The sequence below is a fragment of the Trachinotus anak genome, unplaced genomic scaffold (assembly GCF_046630095.1).
Source record: "Trachinotus anak isolate AG129_WGS33_773 ecotype Australia unplaced genomic scaffold, CSIRO_AGI_Tana_v1 ptg000009l, whole genome shotgun sequence".
In the NCBI taxonomy this organism is placed as follows: Eukaryota; Metazoa; Chordata; class Actinopteri; order Carangiformes; family Carangidae; genus Trachinotus; species Trachinotus anak.
This window is the reverse complement of record NW_027273860.1, coordinates 8,304,165-8,331,912: the sequence shown is the minus strand read 5'-3', so window position 1 is coordinate 8,331,912 and position 27,748 is coordinate 8,304,165. Positions and strand designations below refer to the sequence as shown.

General features: G+C 40.3%; 1 protein-coding gene across 3 annotated transcripts; it reads left to right on the top strand.

The window, feature by feature from the left end:
- Positions 1 to 235: 235 nt before the first annotated feature.
- Positions 236 to 27,231, top strand: rbm33a (RNA binding motif protein 33a). 3 transcript variants are annotated; one of them, XM_071485015.1, is made up of 19 exons: positions 236 to 444; positions 3,523 to 3,598; positions 4,271 to 4,319; positions 4,800 to 4,873; positions 5,020 to 5,332; positions 7,203 to 7,376; positions 8,068 to 8,236; positions 8,437 to 8,684; positions 9,941 to 10,235; positions 11,722 to 11,783; positions 14,257 to 14,386; positions 14,852 to 15,216; positions 15,962 to 16,225; positions 16,476 to 16,772; positions 17,201 to 17,989; positions 19,739 to 19,915; positions 20,775 to 20,960; positions 21,377 to 21,465; positions 21,661 to 27,231. In XM_071485015.1, the coding sequence occupies exons 1-19, from the start codon at positions 426 to 428 to the stop codon at positions 21,707 to 21,709; spliced, it is 3,825 nt and encodes a 1,274-aa protein (XP_071341116.1). In that variant the 5' UTR covers positions 236 to 425; the 3' UTR covers positions 21,710 to 27,231. The 3 variants fall into 3 exon arrangements, with proteins under 3 accessions (XP_071341116.1, XP_071341117.1, XP_071341115.1); XM_071485016.1 differs by having other exon boundaries at positions 9,938 to 10,235; positions 14,852 to 15,204; XM_071485014.1 differs by having other exon boundaries at positions 9,938 to 10,235.
- The last annotated feature ends 517 nt before the right edge of the window (positions 27,232 to 27,748 follow it).

The window sequence follows — 27,748 nt, the reverse complement described above, 5'->3', positions numbered from 1 at the left end:
AACTAAGGCTTTTAATGAGGCCCGTTTTTGGAAACCACATTGAACCAAACTGCATAATCTATCCAAGTATACTGCAAACGTATTTTCCACAACACTAACTTGTCATAAACTACGTGCAATTGTGGAGGGCAAATACTTGCCAGATTCATAATGATCAGCATCTATGTTTATATGATCTGTCAGGCAGCTTGCGTTTGTGCAGCAAAAACCTATCGGGGGAGCTGGTGTTTCCCACCCACAATGCATCATCGTAGCGACCACTGCTCTGCCATGTTTGTACTCCGGTCGTGGATGGAAGTCGTTGCCGCATAGGAGCTGTCTGGTATCTAGTCTTACGTTTCGTACAGTCGCACAGGTGAAATACTAAAGATTAAATGCAACCCCGATTTTTGTAGTCAGACTTCAGGCGGGACGCGCAGTGCACCATGTCAGCCAACGCACAGGGTGAGTAATGTCAGATGCTTTTGTCGATAATGCTAAGTTAGCTATGTTAGCGAGCTAAGTTAGCTAACATAGCTAGCTACTGTTAACAGTAGATTAAAACGCGGCTGCAGTGACTGTAGGCCATAAACTGGACCTCAGCTATGATTAGCTAATTAGCTTAACCCTGATCAAACATTAGTAACCACTAGTGGTTGACATTCTTGGTTATATACACGTATAAGTTTCGGCGAACGGTAGTGTTAGCTTGGCAGCTAAGTAATTAGCAGCTTAGCGAGACATATTATCCAAGTTTAAATTCTGTAATGCTCGTATTGTCCACTATTTTAGCAAATTAATTCAGGGCCAAGTACCAACGTCAAAGATAGGTTTTAATATTTCAGCCCAAATTCCCGGCCTGCAGTTGTTAGCAGCTGCGTTAGCAAATATCATTAGCAACTGAACTAGCTAATCAGGAAACGGGTGGAAAAAACAAATACTTGATTAAATGATGTAGGGTAGTTGTAGCGTTTTGTTCGTCATATTAACGATATGTTGAAACTGCTATAATGGCATTTTTATTGAAAAGTGGCGCCATAACGTCAGGTGTTTGTACCTTAATAAAATCTGTCGTCAGCCACAACATTGCTGATAAAAGCTAGCTAGCGAACCTTGATCCGCTCAACACAGTCGGTTCTTTGACTAATGGTGGTGTTTTAAAAAAACTTAAAATTTAAAAAAAGTTTTAAATTATGTAGTAAGTGTTGGTTTTTATCTGCTGGCCTTGTCGCCAGGGTTGGGACTGAACCAACAACAGCATGTATACACAGGAGAGCTAGTATATGACGCAGATTACGTGCTGTTTTTGTTCCACATTCACGTTGATTTATTTTTTATTTTTTATTTTTTAGCAACATTGAGTTGCAGTGGCTTTCAGAAGATACATAGGATGTCAGTTATATTCCATCATACGTGCAGTTAAATCTCATTGTTCATTATCTGAAAAGTTGCCCTACAATGTGTATTAGAATAAATACCAATGGGAGCACATTATCTAAAACTCAGTTTGCACTATGAACTTTGACATTTTAACTTGCTTCCATTAAGTTTTGTATATGTAGATAGGAATTTGTACCTTGCTTCCAATATTGGAATCATGCAGGCTTTTCTTGTAGTCAAGTTGAATAGAAGAACTCTGTAATAAGGCATAGTCATGTAATGTTTGCCACATGTATGAGTTTGTTAGAATGGCCTGTCTATTTCTTTAAACAAGTGAGTGGTGCAAAATGAATTGTGGGGTAGCTATTTTGGCCTGTCATGTCCAGGTAAGTCTTGACTGAAATATTAGACCAACAGTTTTAGACTAAATCTTGGGCAGATCCTTAACTTCATCTTAAAGCCATTAATATGTTTTGTCATGCAAGACGTTGTGGCATATCACAACAGGAAAAGCACAGGTTTAAAACCTAAAATTAATGTCTGAATTCTGTTTAGCTGCAAATCGTTTGCCTGGGCCATCTTGACCTGGACAGATAAAATATGGGGATGTTAATGTGGCGTGGCCATAAGTTCTTGGGTAACAACTGGGACGACAGTGTTGTGGGATGAAGGGCCTATTAGACCATATTTGATGTTGTTTTGTCCCCTTATCTCTGTCAGAGGGTGGTGTTGAGTGTCTAAAAGAGAGATGATTTCTGTATTAGAGTAGGGTGTCACTTGCACATGTACTGAGTGTTATGTGTAACTCTATCCTCAGCATTTCATCAGTTTCCCTTTGCTTATGTTATTCTGTTTTCATACAGAGAATTCCCCTCACAGCTCTAATTACGCTCCCTATGGAAACCTGTGTGCTGTCTCCTTTGCAGGTGTATTCACATTGGTCACAACAATTATTTTATACATACTCACACAACCACTTTATCTGTGCAGCAGTTGCCATTGCTCTCTGACACTGTAGAAGGCACTGTGGACATGACTACAGCATGCAGACAAGCGAAGAAGAGAGTTTGTTAAAACTTTTACAGTGGATTTGTTTCGCCTTTGTACAGCATGTGTGTTGCTTCCTCGATTTTCTTGTCTTTATAAGTACATTGTTCATCTGATTATCAGTTTATTTTGGAAAGAGATGTGTGAAAGAGACATGTGGCAGGTCTGTATGCTGGCTGCAATTACGTAATTGTGGAGGTTTGTGGGTACATTTACAGAAATTGGCATGGGAAGTATGTAGCAGGCCTTATTGAGACTCATGAATAGAGTGAAGCCATTCTCAATGGTGTTTTCCCCACTATGACAAGTCAGCATGTCTGCTAGGTCTATGCTCGTTTTAAATAGTTCAAACTGTGCCAAGATTTTATTGCAAGACCCATCCTGTATTTAATATTTTCAGTTTTTCATTGTTTCCAACTTATTACATATTAAATAATATTTTGTTACATAAAATATGCTTTAATATCTGTAGTGTCATTGTTTTGGTTACTCTTCCCATTTTTTTTTAATAGAAGAGGTGTGACTTTGATGGAATCAAGGGTCTCCCTTTCTCCCTGGAGCTGTGCTCCTTTTGGTAGAGTCAGTGTACCAAATGTTATGTAATGGCAGGGTTGGGAGAACCTGTTAAAACAGAGAGCATGCGTCACATGAGGCAGGGGCTTTGTTGTTGATCTGTATCAGTTGAGGATTAAACAGCAGCAGCAGCTAGTATGGCAGATGTTGTGATAATGCATTCTTGCTGAGGGTCAAGTGTAAGTAGAAATGCATAAGTATCTAGTATGACAACATTATAAACACTTCAGTTTATACAACTATAATTCAGGCCAATCTTAAATGTTATTTTAGGACAGCTTTTAAATATTGGGCACATATCTTTTCTATTTGTATTCAGTGATGAGAAAATTTACTGGTCTCTACTGTTTACCATGCTGTTGGTGAACATGGCGTTTGTGTACTTTCTACACAAATGGATCATTCAGGCTGGCATAAGGGGAATGTGCTGTTCAAATTGTGGTTGTAGAATAAGTGATGTCAGCCCACCAGGATGTTTCATATTATTAGCATAACCCATTGCTCTGGTGCAAATCTATTAGCAAAACCTCCTTTCTGTTGCAGATTATGACTTTGAATATAACAAACCCGGTGCTGAGCGGTCACGCAGGAGGAGAGGTGAAGATGATGATCTGGAGAGGTAAATCATCATGTCATGTTCTCATGTCTACGGGGAGAGTGCTGTACTGTATCTAACTCACAACCTGCTAAGGTAGTCAAAATCAAGATCAGTCCAGTGCAGCAAAAACTCATATCTTCCTATAAACAAAATGTGATTGTCTTGTGAAAAATATATATTATAAGAACATTGTGACAATGTATTTTTCAGATAAGTCAATGGCTTGAACAGTGCATTTATTGCAAATAAATGTTCTTATCCTATAAGGAACAGTTAATCCCTCACTTCATCTGAAAAAAGAAAAAATCTAAAACACTAAAGATACTTAAAGATCCATGGCTTTTATTGTAGTGACATCAGCATTTTCATCTGTAGTCTGCATATAAGGCGGAAGGTACATCTATTATTATAAATAACAGCAGTGGTATCAGAAGACGTGAGCCTAGTGTAAAAATAAATAGAATAAAAATAAAGACCCAGACAGTACTGAAAACAGAAATGTGTTGGTTTTGCAATGTTTTCCCGCTGCTTAATACCCTTAAAATATCAAACTCTAATTTTTACTAATAGAATATTAGAATAGAGAGAGTGACAGTATCACATAAGCAGCACATAATCATTTGTAAAAGGACATAACATTTTGCACTGTCTGACTCTGCTAACCTGTTATTGGTTGTCTTTTCTTCTTAAAAGTGATTTGGAAGAAGATTTATTGGAGGAGGATTGGCTCTCAGGTAAAAAGGTAAGATTAAACAAAACCTCTTTGAATCTCACTTTTTTGTTTACTTTGATATTATGCTAGGCACCAAAAGGCACTGTTTGTTTGTCAGTATGGTATCTCTGCTCACAAGCATGAAATGGATAATAACATCGAAAACATTGGGTGTTATTGTTGAAAGAACATTTAGAAAATAGAAGTGAGCAGTGGACTTGTAGCAGGTGGCTCCTCCACAGGGGGAACTGTTGATGTGAACTAGGAGGAAGTACAGTGGACAAAAAAGAACTGTGTTGACCTGCCCAGATTGTCTTCACCACATGGGAATAGAGCATCCTTTGGGGTTGGAGGTGGTCCCCTGCCCCCATGCTTTATACACACACCCACACACACACACACACACACACACACACACACACACACACACACACACACAAACACAACTGAGGAAGAGTAGAATAGAATTGAAAAAGAGCAAAAGAAAATGTTCCTATATTTTTGTTTCAGAATCCCTCAGAAGTGTCAGATGAAGAGCTGAATGATGACCTTCTACAAAGTGATGATGAAGATGTGAATATGAGGTAATCTAATACATCATTGTCATGTGTTCAGTTGTATAATGTTGTCAGTTATCAAGCCAACAAGGTTAAGCTCTGAGTTTTGCATATTTTCCCATCATACTTTATTTATGTTTTCTGTAAAGTGTAATGTTTTGTTTTGTTTTCAGTGGTCAGGATGTGAGCCTCAATGCCACATACACCTTGGGCACGTCCTATGACCAGCAGGACAACTCGCAGGAAGCAGACTACACAGATGATGTTGTGAACCTGGGTGCAGAGGGCTGTGAAGAAGGGGATGTAGAGGAGGAGGGGTACCAGCAAGAGGAGGAGGAGTACACAGAGGGATACAGCCAGGACGAAAACGCAGATATGCCTGAAGACCAGATGGATTACACTGGAGAGCTAGCGGAGGGTGAAGATGGCTACCAGGATGAGGTGTTAGACATCCAAATCAATGAGCCCTTAGATGGTGAATTTCAAGTGAGTTCTCACATTTGCCTACTCACATATAAATGCCTGCTGATGCACACACAAACACACACACGCACACACACGTCCTCCACCTCCATTTTCTGTCTAACTCTATTGTATCCGAGAGATAACGTCAGTTTTCTTGTCTCGGTTAGGGGAAAGTCAGGACTGAAAATCTATTCAGGAGAAGGAGATGTAGGTTGGCGTTTTTGGGCAAGGGAGGATTAGATTCATTATCACATCCTGCCAGTTAATTTCTCCATCTTGCTGACAAAGTTTGTGTTGACAGCTTGTTTGGTGTGAAGTAATGCTCTGCTGTCGCCTCCAAATCCCCGTGCCATTGTGACCTTGGGCCCTGTATCTTTGGGGGAGTAAGAAGCTGCTTTGTGTTGAGGAGATGTGCTGCCAATCGACGGAGGTTAATGTGGGGGGCTTTTATCTCGGGCTTTAGACTGGATCTGATAAAGTCTCATGCAGGTGAAAAGATTATTGACCTTCCTGAGGACACCCCATACAGTTTTCTAATGATTGATGCGAGTTTCCCTTTTATACGTTTCCCTTCCCTCTTAGCCCAGACTAAGAGGATCAAAGATAAGACCAGATCCATGTGCAAATGTCCGTTATGGTCCATTTACCAAGGTGTGATGGTGTTTGGCACCTGACAGAGATATATTAGCCTACCTCCTTTCTCCAAACAAAGATAAGATGTTGACCTTCTTACTGAGGGTACACAGCTCAAGTGGATGCCTACTTTGGATTTGGAAATGTCTGTAGGTGTGGATGTGTATTTCTATTATGTGTAATAACTGTTTACAAGGTCACTAAACTGCCTGGCCTTGACATTTTGCACACTATGCTATTGAATGGGTACTATGTGGAACAGTTTAAAGGATTAAGCTGTTTAGTTCCCCTGGGGCAGCCTGTCCATCCATCAGGTTTACCAAGAGTGTTTTTTTGTGTGTCTTTTCTGCATTAATATGTGCTGCTGTTTTGCAGGTTAATGGAGCAGAACACAAAACACCATTGTGTGACCTACAGTCTGACCTTATTTAGGAATGAGTTTTTGTCAGAGGTTGTTAATGCAGATAGGATGTTTGAATAACCAGCAAATGCTGTACCAGTTTGTGGTCTCTCTGCTTGTTGGTTTTCTGGAATGACAGAGACGTGTATTTGGGATTATATGAAGTGATTCTACCTCGAGTTGAACTGAAATCTTGTTATGGAGTAGAAAAAAAAGATGATTTGTCATCTCCTAGAATGTTTGCATCTGTGCCATGTTTCTGGCATGGAGTCATGAACTTACAGTGCAGCCAATAAGTGTGATTTGCGAGGAGTCAGTCAATGATATTTTCACCATCACTGAAGCGGGGAGGAGTGTTTTTATCTGGGCCTGCATTTCTGTATATCATGTCAAACATTTACATCTCATTGAATTTCAAATGCTGTCAGGAATAGTAATGAAGCCTTGCTCCCACTGTTATGGTAATTTGGTTTGGGGGGTGGGGGGTGGGGGGAACATAGTGCCTCCCCAAAATCCTCTCCATAACATTTTAATGTTTGCCTTTATTCCCTGTATCATTTTTGTCTTTATCTTTACATTTCTATTTATCTTTTTATAAACATTACAGTGTGTCGTCATTTAGCCCACTTATATTTATTTTAGCCATTCAAATAATACCAGTGAAACTAATAATGTGTTCTGTATGCTTACATATATTGGCCATACAAACATAACAGCATTGCGTGGTAGGAACAGATGTAGGAACTAAGCAATTGTTTTCCAGCAATGGCTGAAATGCAGTCGGCCATTTCTGATCCTTATCAGAGCGGTGTTACCACCTAAACTAATCAATACGTATTATCCATGTGATCTTTAAAGGATGATGAATATCAAACCTCCTATGATGATGAGCCCCTGGAAGAACATGGAGTCCAACAGGAGGAGGCCCCCGAGGAGGAGGAGGAGGAGGAGGAGGAGGAGGAGGAGGTGGGGGGAGAACAGCAGCAGGAAGAGGAGGAGGAAGACACTGCAGAGGTCTTTGACACAGAGGAGGTATGTTAAAAGCCTCCAGACAACACCTTAGTTTTTGTTGCTATAGATTGATTGACCTCAAGCATAGGAGGCGCAGATACCTGACCACTGATTTTTTTTTTTTTTTTTTTTTTACCTCATCATAGCTCAAGGTATGAAGACATGAGTCTGTAGTTACGTGGTCCATTCAAAACAGTGTCGTTTAAAATTCACTTTAAGTTAAGTTTAATAGACTTATTTGTTTTTTTTGTTTTTGAAAATTGATACAGAAGCATTGAAAATTGACACTCATTGTTAAATGTTAATTACTATATCAATTTTTTTTATTATCTATTAACCTGCTGTTTCTTGATTAATCAGTTAAACATGTGGTCTGTAAAATAACATTTTAAAAAAGTCACAATTTTCTAAAGCTCAACTCAGGTTGTCCTCTTCAGATGTCTTGTTCTGTTTGTCTTACAGTTGAAATATATTTGGTTTTATCAAAGAAGGTGAAGAAGAAAACCAGTGAATATTGACATTTTAGGAACTGGAACCAGAGAATATTCTGCATTTTGTTCAACAAAATGACTTGATCCATAGATTGATTTTCAAAATTGTGCCTGAATGAAATTATTTTTGTCAACTAATGGATTAATTGGCTAATTGTTTAGCTCTAGACAACAGTACAGGAGAGGAGACTTTTGTTTTTAACCTCTGAAAATGTCCTCAGGTTGAAAATGAAGCTGTACCCGAAGAAGAAACCAAGGAAGAATCAGATGAGGAGGATGAGGAAGATGAAGAGTCCGGTCGCCTACGGTTCAAATCAGAGAGAAAGGATGGCGCTGTTGTGCGGTTGGCTGATGCAGGCAGTAAAAGGAGGAATATCCCTGAAACATTAGGTAGAAATGCTTGTGCCTGTGCCTGTTGGGCACAATTTCTTCTTGATTTATTGACCACCAGAGTGAATCCTCACATGTTTTATAATCTTGAATCTCTCCTCTAATCAGTAATGGGTTTACATTAATAAGGTTGAATATTAATTCAAGTTTTCCAGAAGTAATATACAAGTGCTCTGCTTTCCTGTTCCACATATCATCAGAACTGTCAGAGAAGGCCAAGCAAGATCTGAGGGATTTTGAGGAGCAAGAACGGCAGAAGAGGCAAAACCGTTACGGAGGCCGAGGGAGAGGAGGAGGAGGAGGAGGAGGAGGAGGAGGAGGAGGAGGAGGGCGAGGAGGCAGAGGAAGAGGAGGCTTCCCTGGCTTTGGAATGACAGACTTTAGAGGAGTACACAGAGGAAGAATGAGTGACCAGAGGCTCCCCCTGATGGGAAATATGGGCATGCAGGTAAACTACTGTACAGTCATCCTGAAGAAATTAAAGGGATTATCTATTTGGCTACACAGAGTAATACATCACTTGTACTGAGACACTCCTCTTGAAGAGTAGCTTAAGGGAGCATATGGGCTTCACTGGATTAGACCATTTGAAATGACTTGACTTTTTTCTTTCTTGTATTTGTCACAGTTATAATGCTGTGTGTCTTTGTACTTGAGATGTGTTTATTCACTGTTGTTGTCTTCACTGTCTAAGACCTCCAAAGAAGTGGTCATTTATGCATAAAAAAAGTCAAAACACTCTTTCCCTGTATCAGTGTTGATATATGGATGATAGCAAATCTTTTGGCAGTAGTCCATTTAGACAGTATTAAACAAAATTAAATTTGTTCTTTGCCCAGGATTTAGTTTCTTGTGGGCTTTTATTATTTGATATCAATTCATGCATTTAATCCTTTGATTTACATGGCTCATCAGTTCAGACAAGACCCTTAAAAGTATAAGTCACGTCAAACATGTAAATGATGATGATCTTCAGCAAAACAGTGGAAGGTTTTTTGGATTTCTGAGCTGGGCCAGGGTTACACAAAAGTACACAAAATAAAAGTATTAATAAATAATAAAATACCAATAGACCATTGTGTTAAAGTGATTCCTCTCATGGCAGCATGGCCTTTTTTTTCCAGCTCTTCATTATTTAGGTACTATTGATTAATGATAATAGGCTGTATAATTCAAAACAAATGTCAGCAGTGGAAATGAAAATTTAAAGGCAGATGGACAACATGCCAACACCACAAACAATGTGCTGACTGCTGTTAATGAGTTTGTACGAAGTTGAACCACTTGATTAAATTGGTCAATGGCATGTTTGTTTATTTGTTTGTTTGGTAGTTTGAATAGATAGACTGGCCAATTATCAAGGACCCATTTGAAACATTGCTTAACTATATAATTATGGCTGTAGCTCACTTTAAAAATACAGAGTATGATCACACCAAGGTTTCAGTTCTTTCAGTTTTATGTCACTTATATAAATTCTAAAAAAAAAAAACAAAAAAACACTTGCACTTTTAATCTTCAGGGGAGACTTGCACTAAATTACTTTAGGATACAGTCTTCAGTTTTGCTAGTGAATTGACTTGTTGGCGTGTCATCGCATGGCTGCAAGCAATGATATCAGAATCTTCCCAGAAAGAAATGTGTTTTGACAGGTTGTTTTGGTTTTCCCTCCTCTCCGTTTCCCCATCTCTTTCCAATTAGCAGCCACCCTCCAGAATGCCTCCTCCTCATCAGCCTCATCAGCAGCAACTGCAGTCCCAGCAGCACCACCCTTCACGTCCAAGAGGACCTCCTCCCTTTCAAGACCATGGGCGCCCACTAGCCCAGCAGCCCCTTCAGCCCCTCATCCCCCCACACATGGCTCACCGCTCCCCACCGTTGCGGCCCCAGATGGAGCCACCACCCCACTTCCCCCAGCATCACGAGCAGCAACCTCCACAGCCCAAAAACATCCACATTAACCCCCATTTCAGAGGGCCGGCGTCATCCTCTGTACAAGGTAAATAAATCCTTATGCATTAGCAAGAGGTTATTTGTTGTATCAAACCAAACTCTTCTAATTATATCCAGAAGTTGTCTCAACAAATGACAAAACTGATTTCACACCATGAGATGAACTGTGTTAAGGAAAAGTGTGAGAGAGGGATATAAGACATAAAATTGTGTTTATACAAAGAAAAGGGTCATATTGAAACGTATGGACCCAAGATGATGTCCAAGCACAGTATTTAAATAGTTGATAATTAAAATGGTTTTTAAATGTAATTTTTATACAGCACAATTAAAGATCCAGAAATGTAGTCTGCTGTGTCTTTAGTTTATTATTTTGGTCAGGGTTAGGCTAAGGGTTGACTTCAGTGCTATCCCTTCAGCTATAAGACAAGCAGTTGGTTATAAGCTGTCTGTTTGAAATGTGACTGTGCCTTTTGTCTTGTGCAGAATTGATGTGATAGTCCCATACAAGTTACAAATAATCAGTCTGCATGAAGACAAATAGAAATGTGATAAATATTTTTATTTTAAAATTATTTCTGTAAGATTCATAGTCTCAATTCCAAGTATGAAAAATCGTAATTGTCATTTTATTAAATTGTGCAGCCCTAGTTTATCAGCAAGATCCTCAGTTGAGGTGCATGATGCCGTTTGGGCTGGCAGTTATCCTTATACCGTCCTGAAAGGTGTCTGGATTAGAATGTCATTTTGTTGTTTGGTTGAGTGACAAGTGAATAGCTCTCTGAGCCAGTAATGGGTTTATCCTCATTTTTTTTTTTTTTTTTTTTCTTCTGGCGGCATCACCATTTCGTTCCCTGAGATGGGTTTATCTGGCCTGTCTGTCCAGGCTAAGATTGAAATTTTGTTAGCAAAGCTTGTGTGTGTATGTGTGTGTATCACTGTGTGTGCATGTGGGGGTTTGGGTTTTGCTCCTGAGAGGAAGACATGTTCTGGAAGATCAGGGATTGCCTCTGGTTATGATTAAGTGTGTGTGTGTGTGTATGTGCATGTGTTTGTATATATGTCTGTGTTGATTTATTTATATATTTATTTAAGTGATAGATTCCAGTTGAATGTTTTCCAGTTCTAAATGTTGACATACAATTACAGCAACCCTTATTTTGAATCAGTATGCCAGCGGTAAGCAAAATGAAAATACAGTTATTGAATTGTATTGTGCCAAATGTTGTCAACCAGCAAATGTCTTATTCATTTCTATTTGTTGAATTTGGAAAATGATTCACATGCATTTCACATTTGCTTGAGCTAACTGGCCTGTGTCCAGCTGTGTAAAGATGTGAGGAGCAACTCTGAGACAAAATTTAAGATGTAGCTCTGTGTAACAGCCTTTAGCATGGAGATGTCTAATGGTCCCCTCCCTTTCTACTATCACCACCCTCTCTCTGCCTATTGCCCCTCATTTTCATTTCTCTCCCCTCCCCCCCACACCCCTTTTCCTCTTGCTCTCTCCCTCTCCCTCTCTCTCATTGCAGTGCCCTTGATGCCTCCTGCTCAGAGCCAGCCCAGACCTGCTGTGGGTCCTCAGAGGTTTCCTGTGAGTAGCAGCTGCTCCTCTCTCTCCCTTTTGCCTCACTTTCTCTCCCTCCCCACACGGTTAGCGTTCCTTTTTGTGAGGGTAATATCATTACGGCAATTAGACTGTCCTGCCCTGGCCAAATACTGTTAAAGCAAATCTGTAAACACTGATACGAGTCTAGCTGCACAACTGGAAATACGTGATAGGGGCTTTAGGCAGTAGACTTTTGGAGGTCGGGGCTGCAATGGCGGGACTTAGTTAACAACTCTTCATGGATGGGCTGGGGCTCAGACTACCCAGCTTGGCACATAATGGAATTGTGAAACCAGGATATATTGCCAGTTAAAATTCACTTTCCACAAGTTTGTGTCCCAAAGGCATGGAGACCTTTTTTGAACGGTATTTGAATTAATGAAACACGGTGGTGGTTTGATGGGGCTGGGCTGTGAGCGTCTTGCCTTTTTGCACTATATATTAGGAAGGCTGAATTTCATGTCAGAGAAAAGGGATCTTAAGTCTGTGATTTCCTTTAAGAAAAGGTCCTTTATTTCACTCACAAAGAACCCATCCATGAGATGACAGAAATGCCTTTAAAGTAATTACTGTATTGAGGGAAATGGCTCACTAGCAAGTCAGCCAAAGTGCCTTAAGTTACTCCGTCCTTCTAGTTAATGATGCCCAGGCATCAGGTGGCGCTGGTACTGACTGACATCTTCCTGGAAAGTACATTTTATATGGATTTATGCAAATTAGCCATTGGAAAATAGCTGCATCCAATTGCATTCATGTGGATTTACAGCCCTGTTGCCAAATGAGCCAGGCTTTCACATTGGAGTCAATCTTTGTCAAAAAAAAAAAAAAATGTATTTTTATTTACCTCTTTTCCAGCCTTCAATGTCAGTATCATGCAATCCCTGCTCCCCGAGGTCTGTGATGGTGCTAGATATTGATAGCGCGGTAGCAGGGAGCTGTTTTGGCTCTTATCAGACAGTAGAAGGTGGGGTTGGAAGGGTATGGGCTGATGAACAACATAGTGTTGGATTCCCCAGCTGTCAATTGCATTTAGGCTGCTGTTGCCAAGGACACAATTTGAAATGCAGGTGACATACCAGCCGGCAACATTCCATTTACCAGTGGGCACCTGATTACTCATGATTATCATACATTATCATCCCATCAAATTTAATTGTTAAAAGACCTGGCGAATGGGGGGTCATAGCCTCTAGTATTACTGCATTAAATTTTTGCAGGTGGAGACTGGTATTGAAATATTAATCTCAGTGCCAATTAAAGTTATTAGAATATTTAATCCATTTAGATAATGACATTCAGTTTAACCATGAAATAGAGATGCCACCATCTGCACTTTTGGGAATAATGTCAGTGTGGGCGGTAAATTCTAGCGGTTGGTACCTTTTTGAAATTTTTAGTGTTTTGTTGCAGATTTTGATAATTAAATTCTTCCTTTATGGCAGTCAGTAGCAGTCACAGGTCCCTGACTGTTACCTTGTGTGAAAACTATGATATCCTGGTAACAAAGAACATGCTTTAAGCTCAAATTTCCATTCTTTATTAGATATGTGACATTTCACCCCTCTCTGTTATATTTGTCATGGTTATCCCCTTATTGAGCAGCCTGCAGCCTTTTTTTTTTTATCAAGGGTGAGAGGATGAGCCGTGTTATTTTAGAGGTATTATATGGACACCAGAGTCCTCATTGTGCAAACCTGCCTGTCTGACCGTTTAGAACAGTGTGATTGCGCCCCCATTGTGATCCCCTGTCTTTTTAAGCCCCTTTGATTAACTTTCTGTTAAGCAAGTTTTTGGGACTCTGGCCTTCTAGCTTTCTAACACCTCTCCTCTCTAAATACCGCCACACGGCAGTGGAATAAAGATGGATTAAGCCTTGATAGCATCTTAAGTAATTTACAATAAGCTTGGAGGAGGCAAGCAGCCCATTTGTGGAAGTGCCACGTGTTGAATAGCAGGTTAATTTTTCAACAGAGATGGATGTTTAAAAGAATAAAGGAGACAGTTATGAGGGGGATTCGAATTCCAAGGAGGGATTAAAAGGTTGTTATCTACTTTTCCTTGGAAGATAGATGGGGAGTAGTGTGCATGCAGTGAAAGCTGTCGAACATGCAAAGTGAAAACGAAGTTGAAACAAAGGTGAGGGCACTTATCCCCTCCTAAAATACCCTTTCCTTGTTAGAGACAGACTTCTAGAAGGTTTATCAACAATGCCTCAAGTAGCATTAATGCAGGTTTGCTCACAAATTCATGCTAAAGGGTTTCTTTAATATTGGCATGCATATTGATGTTTACAACTCAAGATTCTGTGTCTTTTTAATGACCCTAGCCCTTCAATTACAAGCATTCCCTGCCCGATGCAATACTCCACAGCAAATTCCCATTTTTCATTAGTTTAATTTGTTTGTGATTATTGAGTTCCCAGTATGGGCTATAATTCATGAGTTTTGTGTTTTCCCAGGGACCGGGAGACTTCCAGCATCACATGCCTGGTAATTTTGGTCAGCCCCAGCGGCCTCCTCATCACATGGAGCCCTTTAGGAACCAGCCACCTCAAGGCCCCCAGGATAGGGAGCCCCTCTTTATGACAGGTGAGTCTCATACCCAGCCTTGACGAGGGTTACAAAGCTCTCTTAGCATATTTAACCCTATTCAACATCAGCTCTGGCAATATACCTACAGGGTATGCTGCTAGCTTTCTGGTGCTGCTCTGTTAACAGCACTCATGTTAAATGCATGTGTGAGTGTGTGTGTGTGTATGTGTGTGTATTTACATATATATATATATATGTGTACATCTGAATGAGGCTCGGAAACTTAAGACATGCATTAAACATATATATTGCTGATTTTTTATTCACAGTGTTAATGTTAAGTTAAATACAACCCACTTGGTTGTTTACCATTTCACCTTGATAGAGTTGTCTGTTTTTGTTTCCCTTGCCATAACACTATACATCTAGAGAGGGAGTTACTGATGTATTGAAATTGGCTCACAGTGCAAAAAAACTGACATCTCTGTTGAGTTGTTGTTTGGTCTTCTTGCTTGGGCACAGAACGCACAGAGTCAACACGGTTTCCAGGGCAGCACATGTTTGATCACCAGGGCCCCAGCCCGCTGATGAACAGCAACAACCTCCACCATCAGCAGCAGCTGCCCGGACAGGGCCCCATGGGCTTTGGCCCACCAGGACCAGCCTTCAACCAGCCGGGTCAGGGCCCGCTAGGACTGTTTCCAAGAGAACCCCCAAGACCCAACCTCCCTCCCCACCAAGGTCACCAAGGGATGGTCGGCTTAAATCAACAAAGTGGCCCCCCTAACCAGCCCAGACCTTTCATGGGCCCTCGTCAGCCGTTTGGCCAACAGGGGAACCTTTTCCCCCCTCCTCAAGTTCAGTTTGGGATGCAGGTACGACTAAGAGTAAGTGATTTTTATAACTAATAGATGTACTGTGTAATTGTCTGTATGTTGTGCAACAGTTGGGTGCTGTTTGTCTATTTCTTCCCCAGTTGTTTCTTGAACTAGCTTGCTGAGTACGGTAATTTGATGTTGGTATTATGAGTTTTTTTTTTGTGTCCTCTCTTGCCTTTGACAATTCATGTAAAGGAGCCTAGCATACAATTCACATGCTTTCTCTGCCATGAATGTATGAATTTTTACTGGCTTTTCTCCAGATTAAAAAAATGGTTGTGGCAAGAGCGATAACTAGATGACTAGAGTACTGTTCACATGAATAAACTAGACTAGTTATCATATTCACTGCTACTGAAGCATTAAAGAAAAAGACTTGTGCCTGTTTGGCATCTCAGCATTTTGTTGAGACATATACGTGAGCTCCCTCTAGTGACTGAATCACCATTGTAGTCGAACTATGTGGATACATTAGGACACCAATTGGGGGTTAATTACATGCGGAAATGATCTGATTCTCTGTTGAAAATAGTGTTTGTTAGAAAAGATACTTTGGCTGTTGATTTAAAAAAAAATAATAAATAAAAACAGTGTATATATACATGTATAAGCACATGATGCAGTCAGTTTTTATTTCATTATTTTACATAATTTATTATTAAACTTATATATAAGTTATATATAAAAACTACATTCTGCGTGATAGTAATTCTGCCTGTTACTCATTCTGTAGTCTTCTTTTCTGTAATTTCAGGGCTTAATGCATGGTCCTCCTGTCTCCCAGCTTCCACATCATGACCCACTGTCATCGCATCCGCCCATGCATCAGCAGCAGCAACATCATAGGCAGGAGTTACCCCATCACCAGCAGCAACACCTAAATCTCAGTGAGCCTCGCCCCATGATGCACCATGGCCAAAATCCCTTCCATCAACAGCAGTCGCACGGTAGCCCCAGGCAGATGACTCCCCGCCCTCAGAACCCCCAGCAGCGCAGCATGTCCAACAGGCAGAGGATGGTGAGAGATTAACATATTATCTTATTAGCATATCGGCATATTATCTTTTTTCTGCTCAAACTGATGAAAAGCAGTTACTTTGGGTCTATATTTTTGTCGCTGTCATTCTAATTATTCTTCATTATTCTGTCAGTATCTTTCCTCAGTAAACAAAATATTGCACAGTGAAAATGGATAGAACTAAGTGTATATTAAGATTAGACTGATTGTAAACTCAACATGAAATGTTTACATTTTGCCGTTTCTTCAGAACACACCTGTTTCCAAGCAAATGCAGCAGCGCAACAGCAACCTACGGGAGCTCCCTGTAGCACCTGGCAACACAAACATGAACAGTGCCCGTCCCACCTTCTCCCCCGCTGCCAACGTCAGGCCTGTTGCCAGGGCAACACAGGGGGTGCGTCCTGGGCAGAACACTCAGCCGGTGCCTGACAGTGGCAGAGGAAGAGGCCAAGTTGCTGCCAAGACTGAATTGCAGCCTGGGGGAGCAGGCAGGACAGTGGTTCGCAAGGAAATCCCAAGCACACCATCCAATAGGGCACGACAGGTCAGCCTTTTTACACTCATGATTAAAAAAAAACAAAGAGATGGAAAAATATTGAGTTTGTTTGCACATTTGTGCAAATTATTTCACATAAGTGCTTGTTCTATTTTCTCAAATATTTTCTTTAAATGGTACTGTAAAGTGAGTCATTTTTGTTTTTTTTCCCTGATAAATTCAGTGCAGCTGAGCTTATCAGTGTGCTGAGGAGCACTCCCATTTATTAAAAGCCCAATCATAAGGTTGTTAATGACAGCAGTCTCATTCCGTTGGAAAGAACAGATCAATACTATTGCATTTTTCTCTTGGGGTTTTGACTTTGATTACATCTGGGTGTCAAGTAATATGGTTCAAATAGGACACAGTGGCTCATGGCACCCGTCACGTAAATGGAGACAGGCAGTCATATTGTCAACTTGTGTTTTGTGCCACAGGACCCTGATGAGGATGAGGAGACACGGCAGTATCGTCTGAAGATTGAGGAGCAGAAGCGTCTGAGAGAGGAGATCCTGAAGAGGAAGGAGATGCGACGGCAGATGCAAGCTGGTGTCAGAAAGAAGGAGCTGCTGGAAAGACTTAATTCCCAGACAAACACTCCAAGCCAAGGCCCTGCTCCTACACAGATACAACCAGCACAGCAAAATCAACAAACACACCCTGTACCAAAACAACAACAACCACCACCACCATTACCACCGCAGCAGCAGCACCACCAGCCAGAACAAAAACAGCAGCAACAGTTACATCCACAACAGCAGAGACAGTTTCCTCAGAGAACACAACAACCAGTAAATCAGCCATTAAAGAATCCTGATCAAGGCACCCCTATCCCTCCTAATGGCACCACTCAGACCCTTACACCACGGCCCAATGTCAAGACACGCCTGCAGATGGTAAAAGGTAACACACCACAGCAACAGACCCCCGGGCCTATTCCAGACCAGCAATGGAAACAGCCCCAACAAAATCAGCAGCAGCTGCAACAACAACAACGAAGGAACAGTGCTCCACAGAACTTAAACAGACCTGGCACTCAGATCCAGCCCACTCAAAACAACATACCTGTAACTCCATCACCGGGCCCTGGCCAGGCTCAGGCTCAGGCTCAGAGTCAAGGACCTAAACCTGGGGCTAAAAGAACTGTGATGCAGCGAGCCAAGAATTCTGGTGTCGATGGTCAGCAGGTGCCGCAAAAAGTCAGAGTTGTCAAACTTGCAGGAGCGGTGAGCATATGATTTCATTTTTATCCAACACCTTCTTTTGTGTTGTGGTTCGACATTTACTTCATCGTCTACAACTGATTTTTACTCACGGGGGAACATGCATAGTTTTGAAATGAAATAGTTTTAAATGCCACTGAAAGCCCTCACGCTGTCTATTTTGTAATCTAAAAGATAGCTAACCTATGGGGCTGACAAGATGATGTCTGTGTCATTTTGGCAAAATTGATCTGGTAAGAGTTTCCTCTCTAAAGCTTTGGGAACTGGTATTTAAGCCACAATGCCTTTACGTACATTTTACCTTGAGAGCGCAGAAAGGCTGTAGGCATTAAAGAGAGCGGTATGACATTTATCTGTAGAGATGGGGACATCTCATCACTGCTCTTAAAGGTTGATATCCTCTTTTAAGGGCACAAGAGTATTCTTTTAAAAAGATAGAGGCCTTGGAGAGGGTAAAACAAGAATGACAGTAACACCAACAAAGTCCAGAATTACCACTGCTGGCTATTTTATACTCACTTGATAAGTTACTGCTGTGGCCTTAATTACACATTAATCTTTATTGAAAAACCACAAAGGCATGCATGTTAAACATTCATACTTGTCACTGATGAGACATGTTGGTGGGATGTGATAGTATTTGAAATAAGCCGCTTTCCGACTCCATCCCAGAGGATCAAGCCGCAGAGCCAAAATCGCAGGCTGGCTGCAGATGAAGATAACTGGGTGTCAGTGCCTTAATGGAAACCTGCGCAGAGCTATCTGATGTACCGCATCTTGGAGAAAAAAGGGGAGTGGGATGTGAGGTGGTGAAAGAGAGATAGAAACAGAAAGACACAGCTAAGGCCTATAGCTGCGATGAAAAGAAGATTCTCTAGATGCTCTCTCTTCCACATTGTTCTGCTGTCATCAACGGGAGCTTGACAATGTTATCTGCTCTCTTGTCTTTTTTCTTGCTCTCTCTCTTCCTCTCTGTCATCCCTCAGTTGCTTTTTTCCATCAACCCATCTCTCAGGTGTGAGGCAACAAAAGAATGCCAATCCAAGAGCCTTGTAATTAATCTTTCTTGGTTGAGGGGTGGGGTGGGAGGGGTGGGGGTGTGGGGGGGGGGTTGGGGGCAACATAATACCTGTGTAAGAAAGTTGCCACTTTTGAGGATTTGGATTTGTATGGCTTAGGCACACAGATAAGAGGCAAATTATATTTTCATCAGGGATAATACAAAGCAGCACAAGACACAAAAGCTGTGGAGAAGGGGGGTGTAAGGGGGATGGGGTACACATCGAGCTTCTGTCGTTCCAGTGTAATGCAGCTTAGCATTTGATGGGTGCAATCAGGAGCTGTGATTTCTATAGGAGGGATTAATCCATTTACTCTCAACTGGGGACAGGTCAGAGATATCGCCTCTTTTCTTCCCCTGTATTGATCTGTCACATCTCTGCAGAGTCGGGGAAGAGACGACCTTCAATTCCTCCCCGCATGTCAACAGAGTTGAGCTGTGACTTTATTTGATAATGAGACCATCACCTTGTTGGGTTGATCTTTATTTCCCACAGCCTGTGCAATAGGGATCCAGCTCCAATGCTGGCATATTTTCAGTTTGCTTTGTAGAAATGGCCTCGCATTTCTTCCTCTTGTCCATCCACTTGACATTTCCCCTAAATGCTTAATGTGAGCGAAGCCTGCAAACTAAGATAAAGACTGGAAATTTTTTCAGTTGTTAAATTAGTGTTGTCCTCCATCATCATTCAGAGTGGAAAGGGGCCTGAGGCCACTGGCAGCCCAATGCAGCAACAAGGCACTTGGTCTGCACCTGCACTCAACCAGGGCGTCCAGAGGAAGGTTACCATGACAGGACAGCAGCAACAGGGACCAGGCGGCGCACCGCAGGCTTGCCGAGGGGGCATGGGCAACCCACAGCAAAACAGGGTATGTCTGTATAAATGAGTGCTCACCTCCTGTGTTGTGGGCATCAGTAACCATCTCACCTGAAGTATGTATATATTAATAGTCCAGACTGTGAGGTAATGGCAGTTCTGATATAAAAGCAGCCAAAATGTCTCCTGTAAAGTTGTCCTGTGCCGCTGGCGCTACCTTGGCATTCAGTAGACATACCAATCGAGCATAGTGGTAATAAGACAGGACAGTATGCCAGGTGCAGGAGTATTGACAAGCTGAAAGCAGTGTAACACAGGGGGCTACACAAGGTCCCCTGGCCTCTCTGCACGCCTGTCACCACCAGGCTGCTGTCACAGTTACCATACTCACTGATGCTGACAGGGTAAGGCAGCCACCATAACGCTTGCATGGCTCCTCTCCCTTAATGCTCCCCCGCCCCCAACACACACACACTCACTCACATATTCCCTCTACCTCCTCTCTTTTCGGGGTGTCTCCCTCCTCCTCCTCCTCGTCCTCCTCCTCTTCTTCCTCTGCAGCTGAAGAAACATACCTCTCACTCAGGAGCTCATATGAAGATATGCCTTGCCACATGCATCATGTTCTGATGTTGATGTTCTATGTAGAAATATGATAAGTCAATCACATGAAAGCGTGGCGTGTCTGAGAGGTGCGAGAGGAAAACATAGCGTTTTAAAATTTTCCTTTGTGCTGAGAAACAGTATAGTTCCTCTCCACACGGTTGAACGCTGGATTAAAACATCAACATGCCTGTTTGAGCAGGAAAAGGTTCAGTCTGTATTTTCGCCGCTTTCCCTCTTACCCCTTCCCCTGTATTTTTCTGTAATGTCGGCAATTTTTCTCACACCCGGCGTTGGTTGGTCGGTAGGTTGTCGTGTCGGGCCGGGGCCGTGGTAGAGGGGGTGGTCAGATGGGTCGAGGTCGTCCGATGGCCACCAGACAAAGCCAAAGAGGTGCAGAGAGCGAACGCTGTACTGTGTCTATAGAGGGCCTCTCCTCATCCACAACTGACGCTCAGCTGAAGAACCTTCTCAGATCCATCGGCCCCATTGAGGTTTGTATCAGATGCTTTACAGCTTAATGCTTAAATGTACAAACGTGTTGTATTTCACTTCCTTTCTTATGACTTAACATTTTCCAGCTTGTATAAAGAGTAACAGTATTCATGACATTTGGGCAGAAGTTAAAGCTGTGGCTAAATTACATATTTACATATGTTATTTTTATATTAAAGCTACGTACCTTGTGAGGAAAACTTAAATAAAAAATAAATTGTATTTATTTGCATCCACCATAGTGGCAGTGATGAAATTCACCTAATGTGATCTAATAGCGCCCTCTGTCGTAGTGATTAGGTAGGTAGACAAAGTGAATGAGCTAATCAATTTTTCTTCACCACCCTCACTCCCTCTTGTGGATCAGAGGAGTATCTAGTTGTTTGATATTTGTTCTTTTCTGTTCCTGTCGCAGATGTTCAAAATGATGCCACAGCAGAGGAAAGCAGTTGCCACATTTTCCAGTCCCCAGCACGCAGCAAGTTTTCAAATGAGCTTCCATAGGTAATCAATATTCCCTCTTCTTCTCATTACCTTTATACACATGCCAGTTACATGAGTACGTATTGTGATAGGTCTTTACATTTTGCCAATGTGATGGTCTTGAAATTCAGCTTGTACAGACTGTGCAAATTCCAACATGAGTGTTCATTCGCCCCTTTTGACACTGGTTCAAACATTATCACAATTACCACACAGGCACATGATTGATTTGTCCCACATTGATGTGTCGCTGATTGATGGATGAGGAGCACAATAGAGCCAGGGAGTCCTGTCACAAGAAGTCGCTTTCTACTGACGTGGGAGCTTCTCATGCACAGCTCCATCTTGGCTTAGGAGTATTTCTTCAGACTTTTGGGGTCACTCATAGTCAACGTCTGCACAGAAGCATCGTTCGTCACCGCCTCTCAACTTGGAACAGTGAACACAAAGACATTAGCTGCAAGCACGTCTGAGTTTGACGTTGTCTACCAATTGTCCATTATTGTAAAGTGGCACTGGAGAGACACTGGACAGTTAATTCTACTTTGATGTAGTTTGTGAAGAATGTTTTTGTGCATCTTACACGGACATTAAGTAGAACATATCATGAGATAATGGTTGCTCCCCTCCTCAGTGAGATTCATATTAACAAATGCAAATAACACTTGAACGTTGTAATTCTGACCACTACATAGTATTTTTTTTTCTTTATTATCATTTGCGGCTCGATGTTTACACGCAGGGAACGGTCGTAGCAGATTGTGGCCAACCTATTCATGTGGGCTCTACCTTAGCAGTGTCTGTCCCCCTCTGTAGATGGCAGTATTTCATTACTATTGGTGCCTCATTTTTTCAACCCAAACCTGCTTTTAGGCCAAGAGATGAGTTGCCAAGCAGTTTTTGGATAAATGGCACTACCTAGTGGAGAACTAGCATACAGGCATACAGGTGCCCTGGGTGGACGATTTAATAGAGGAGACATAGCAGTGACTAAAACCAAGTTAACACAGGATGTTATAGGAATGTGTGTTTTCTGAATTCCCTGTAGTTTTGGGAATTGTGACTGTGTTGTGTAGATTTTGTGGTGCTTTAAGTTTCAGTGCTGCTTCTCAGACAAATTGTTCAGCTCATATCTCTCATTAGTTCCTTTGGCCATTCGGAAGTTCTCCTTGTTCTAGATGTTAGAATGTCTTTTAACTGTTTAATTTTAACACCTGGGATACATTTTGGAAAAATATTTAATGTCTTTTGGATGTATATTTTAGTTGTATATCTAATTATGGAGTTAGATTTAGCTTTCTAATCTGTCCTCACTGTGGATTGAGGTACTGTTTTTAGGTTTTTTGAGATTTTTTTATGCGTATGACTTAAATGTATGTTGTTGGGAATTTAATATTTGTATTATTTTGTAGCTCAGAGATAATTGCTTCCAATTCATTTCAGGATATACACATTTCTATAAATTATTTGAGCTTGGATATATGATTCACTTTCTCCTTTCAGAAGTAACTGCTCTCAATCTGTATGACTATCAGTTGATAATTTGATGCCTTATTAATGAGCTATATAATGTACCTGGAATAGCACTTCGAACAAAAGGCCTTCACACTGAGTTAGTAATGTAGATATTTGGCAGAAGAACAGAAAAGCAGAAGAAATTCACCAAAAGAAATGACCTTAAATGTTGAATTCCCTTTATTATGCCCTTTAGACCTTCTTGTAATTCTGGTCTTTAAATCATAATGATGTCTTACTCTTACTCTTACAAAGGTTCAAATTTTCACACACGTGAGAAATGAACTTGTACAATCACTAATGCAACCTTTTTTTCTGAGCATGTGCCCTTGGTTTTGGGAGTGCTCCCACATCACTGAAAACTTTTGATTCCCTAAACACTTAACTTCCGTTCCTGGCTTCATTATTTAACTAAATATAGCAAGTTAGTCTCATTTACTTTTTCAGTAATTCCAAGATTTTTTTTTTCTTAATGACACAACATTTTTGTCTGTTCCCGGTTTAAGATTTGTCAAACAGAAACAGGTCTTCTAAATATTCAAACATTGTTTCGCGTACATTATTGATATGGCTGTGACGCAGGAAGGTGAGGGGGCAACCATTATCTATGTAGTGATCATGTACATAAGTAGACCACAACTTTAACTCAATATTTATCCTGTTAACTTTTTTTGAGTTATTCTTTACTTATGTTGTATCAAGTTAAAACAGTTTTATATGTAAGGATATGCTGATGTGTCCAGGCATAAATCATTTTACAAGTGTTTTGTTTTCAATTTAGAGCCAAAATGAAAAAATGACTGGACCACGTTTCTGTTTATAAGATATTTGACAAAAAGTTTAAGGGAAACAAGAAAATAAAACATGGCCAATATACCGTGAACACGCAGGTATGTAAAGCCGGTTAAAATTTAGCCCAAAGATGTGTGGTTGTGTGTGATGTCCATGTGTCTGGTGCAATGACGTATCTTTCTTATTTGTGCCACATTTCAAGGATTTATACTTAACATATTACAAGTTCCTGGGTATTCACTTTGCAACATATCATATATACTTTTAAAAACTATTTACCACCTTGGGATTAATGCACAACTCTTTTGAGGCTTTATTCTTATTATTTTTGTAAGTTTATAGATTCAAGGAATTATACAGCAAGAACTTCTACCTCATAAAAATTAAGGGGAATGCCACTGAATTTTGGTATTTGGCAATTATTTGCTTCATATTCTTAAACAAAAATTTTGTCCTGCAAATTTAACCTTGATGTCATACTAATGTGCTGCTCCATGACATGAGTAAGATATAGGAATAGGTTCAGTAATTATTACATCCTAGAGAACTTCATTGGAATATATTTTTGGGTTAGAGCACGCTGTATTACAAGAAAGATTAGAGGGTTAACATGCTCAAAGTCTTTATACACTGTCAGAAAATCAACACCTGGCTGTGCATCTGGATGACATCACAGATCAAGTCCTCTGCTTTTGAGATTTACGAAGTAGTTGCTCACAAATAGTTCCACTTGTCCTTTATGCATGTGTAAATCAAATTCATAAATTGAGTGGTATTTCCCTTAAATTAGTCATTACTTGAAATAATTCAAAATCTATTACGTTTTTAAATAAGCTGCACTTAGTGACTCTTGCCAGTGAAGGTCACTAGATTCTCAAAATACTTTTAAGTACCAAAGGTATTTGGATGAATGGGGTGTCTAAAAATGTCTAAACCCCTAAATTCCGTCTCACTTCTTGTAAAACTTAAGGTTTGGTGGTTTAAAGCCTTTTGTATGTTTTATGGTTGTTCTAAACTGGCTTCTTTATGTTTTAATCCTTTTGTTTTGAGTTGAACTGATGTAGAGGTTTTTGTTCTTTCACATTGTGTATTTACTGTCTTTCATGTTGTGGGTTATGCATGATTTTTAGTCCTGTGGTAAATCCTATGGATTTGAAAAAGTATCGGCAATGCCAGTCGTAGAGATATTATTATAAGACATTTGGTCTTGTAATGCCAGAACAGATTCATATTGAATCTATTTGTACCTTAATTTTAAGAATTTCACACATATATGTACCTTCAGTTTTTAGAAACAATGTTCTATATTTCTGAGAGTCATTTTCTTGAGGAAAATGGTGCTTACTTAATACATGATTTACAGTAAGCTATTTAACTAGCAAGGTGATTTTCAAATCGCATCACCTCATATGGTTTCGGGAGGCTATTTAGATATTTGAATCAGAAAGGCTCATCTGTCAGATGTGTATGGAGCTTTCTTGTGCTTGCATAAGAGAACTTCAGTTTTGTTGCTGCTGACTAGTATTAGTATGTTTCTACTAGCATTGGGTCAAATGTGCAACACTAGCTGAGTCGAGTTCTATACAACACTAATTTACAACTTTTTTTTTCAACAGGTCCATTTGGTGAATAAGGGTGCTGAGATTTTGCAGACTGTGGCTGAAATAATCATTTCATTCTTTCTTTTTCTTCAGGTTGCATCCATGTCAACAGAGTGGTTTCACAACCAGTTATCAGTGTGTTGCTTGCACCGAATGCAAAGTTAAGGGACCATACCAAGGGTTTAGCATGTTTTAGCAAATTAACAAAGAAGGTATACTTGCAGAGACTTGAAACCTGCTAAAGCTGGGCTTTATTTTTCTCAGTTATGTTACTATTTAACGATAATATTGTTCAGTGTTATTTGTTCCAATTTGGTTCTTATGCATAGCTTCAACACATGAAATTTGAGTTGGGCAGTTAATTGTTGATGTACTAAAACTAACACCAATTTATATCTCTAATGTAATCATCTATTGCCTATTTTTGAAAATAGTAGGTCATTTAATATCACTTACTGTTGTTTTGAAGACATGTCCAGATTATTTAAAACACTTTTCTATCCTGCTGGTATAAAAAAATAATAATTTCCCCACTGCATGTTTTATACAACACATCTCCAAAACTTAGGTTTATTCAATCCAGCTTTTTCTGAAGTTGTGCTAGACAACCAAGGAGATACAGTATGGTATGCCATCTCCAGTTTTTGTTTGGTAAGTTGCACCATGTTTAAATTTACTTCACTATAAACCAGATTAAATATTTTTGTACAAGCAAAACGTGGCTTTAAGTGTTGTCAAATGACCTAGACTTTCTCTGTCTTTTAGGTAATCAATGGCTAAAATCTGTTAATCTTCATGTAACCATCAGTGGAAAAAGTCTTAAAAGTAGAAGTATTGATTACATAAGAAGTATAAATGGGTTGAGCAGAAGCATGCAAAACCACTGGTATGGTCCAAACACTTGTGGTGCTGGTTTAATCACGTTGGGCTGTTTACACAGATGTTTGGTTTGGGATGGCACTAATAAGATTTGTCTTATGAAAACACACCTTTATGTGACCACAATTGTCACATCATCCAAACAATGCCTTCTCAGATTAACACTTTAATTTTTCCACAGCATACTGGTGGGAGGAGCCGGTTACCAGCTTTATCCATGAAAATGCTTTGTCACTTTTCCTGCCTTAACTCATTCACTTCACGCTTCAGGTTTTTTTTTTTTTTACTACACTAATGCAGCCTGCGACCATGGGATGAAGACTTTACTTGAATTTACTTCCCTCACTAAATAGATGTTGCTGGGCCCTACACATTTCCTCCCATTACTGCTTTTTCTGCCATCGCTGTTCTTCCAGCTTGCATATATTTTTACAGTTGCTCATCTTTTCCTTGATGCTGCTGTTGTTGAATGAACTTGAGACTTCTGTATCAAGCAGGGTGGCCTACCTGGATTACCATTGTTTGTTAGCCCAGTGGCTGAAGGTTTCCATCTCTATGACGACAGCCGGGTTCACAGAGCAGACACGTAACTCTAAAGCCGCTTTATGGCTTTCACTGCACCAAAGGTCATCCAAGCTTCATGACATTCATTGTTTGGTTGGATTTTGAAAAAGACACTACAGTGGTTTCCTCATCTCAAACAGTATGGTTCACCAAATAATGACTGAAAATCCAACCTATTGAGCTTTGACTGAAACTGTTGTCACCGTTCAAACATGTTTTCACCGTTCAAACTGATCTATCATATGAAGTAATCATGTTTTATGTTGGAATATTCTGAAATCACTGTGAAAATAGTTCTGATACCGTAAACTGTGATGTCTGTAAAGAGGTAAAATGATTTTATAAGAAACTGAGTATGTTTTGAAATAGATGGAATATGTTAAATTTGGTACCAGAAATTTAAGGAAAATAAATAGAAATAAACTTTTGATATACACTGCAAAATGAATTTGTTTTCATTGTGAAATCGGGAGTGGCTGGCGCTTTTCAGAGATCAAGTCTACTTAATTTCAGAACAAAACAACCACGGTGCTTTAGTTAGAAGTAAATGCCTAGACTGGAATGGGTGTCACCTGAAGGAGTGGTTCCCAACTTTTTTTGGCTACTGAACCCTTAAAATGAAGGACTGGTTACCTGCGACCTCTTGTCACAGGTTGAATGTTATTTTTCAGCTGTGGGCAGTTCAATGACACTTCAAAAAGTGAAGAGGCACTTTATTTTACAAGAAAAAAAAATAATTAGAGAAAAATTGGTAAGAAGGATCTATACTTCTTTTTTCTTGTCCTATTAATTATCTGACAACCCCTTCAGGGTGTCCTGACCCCCAGGTTGGGAAGCACTGATCTGAAGAAATGTCATCTGAAATCTAGAAAGAAATAAAGTGCAGCTAAATGTTGAGCGTGTGGTTGTGATGCTTTGATATAAGGTTAAAACAGTGATGCAGCTGTAGAGAT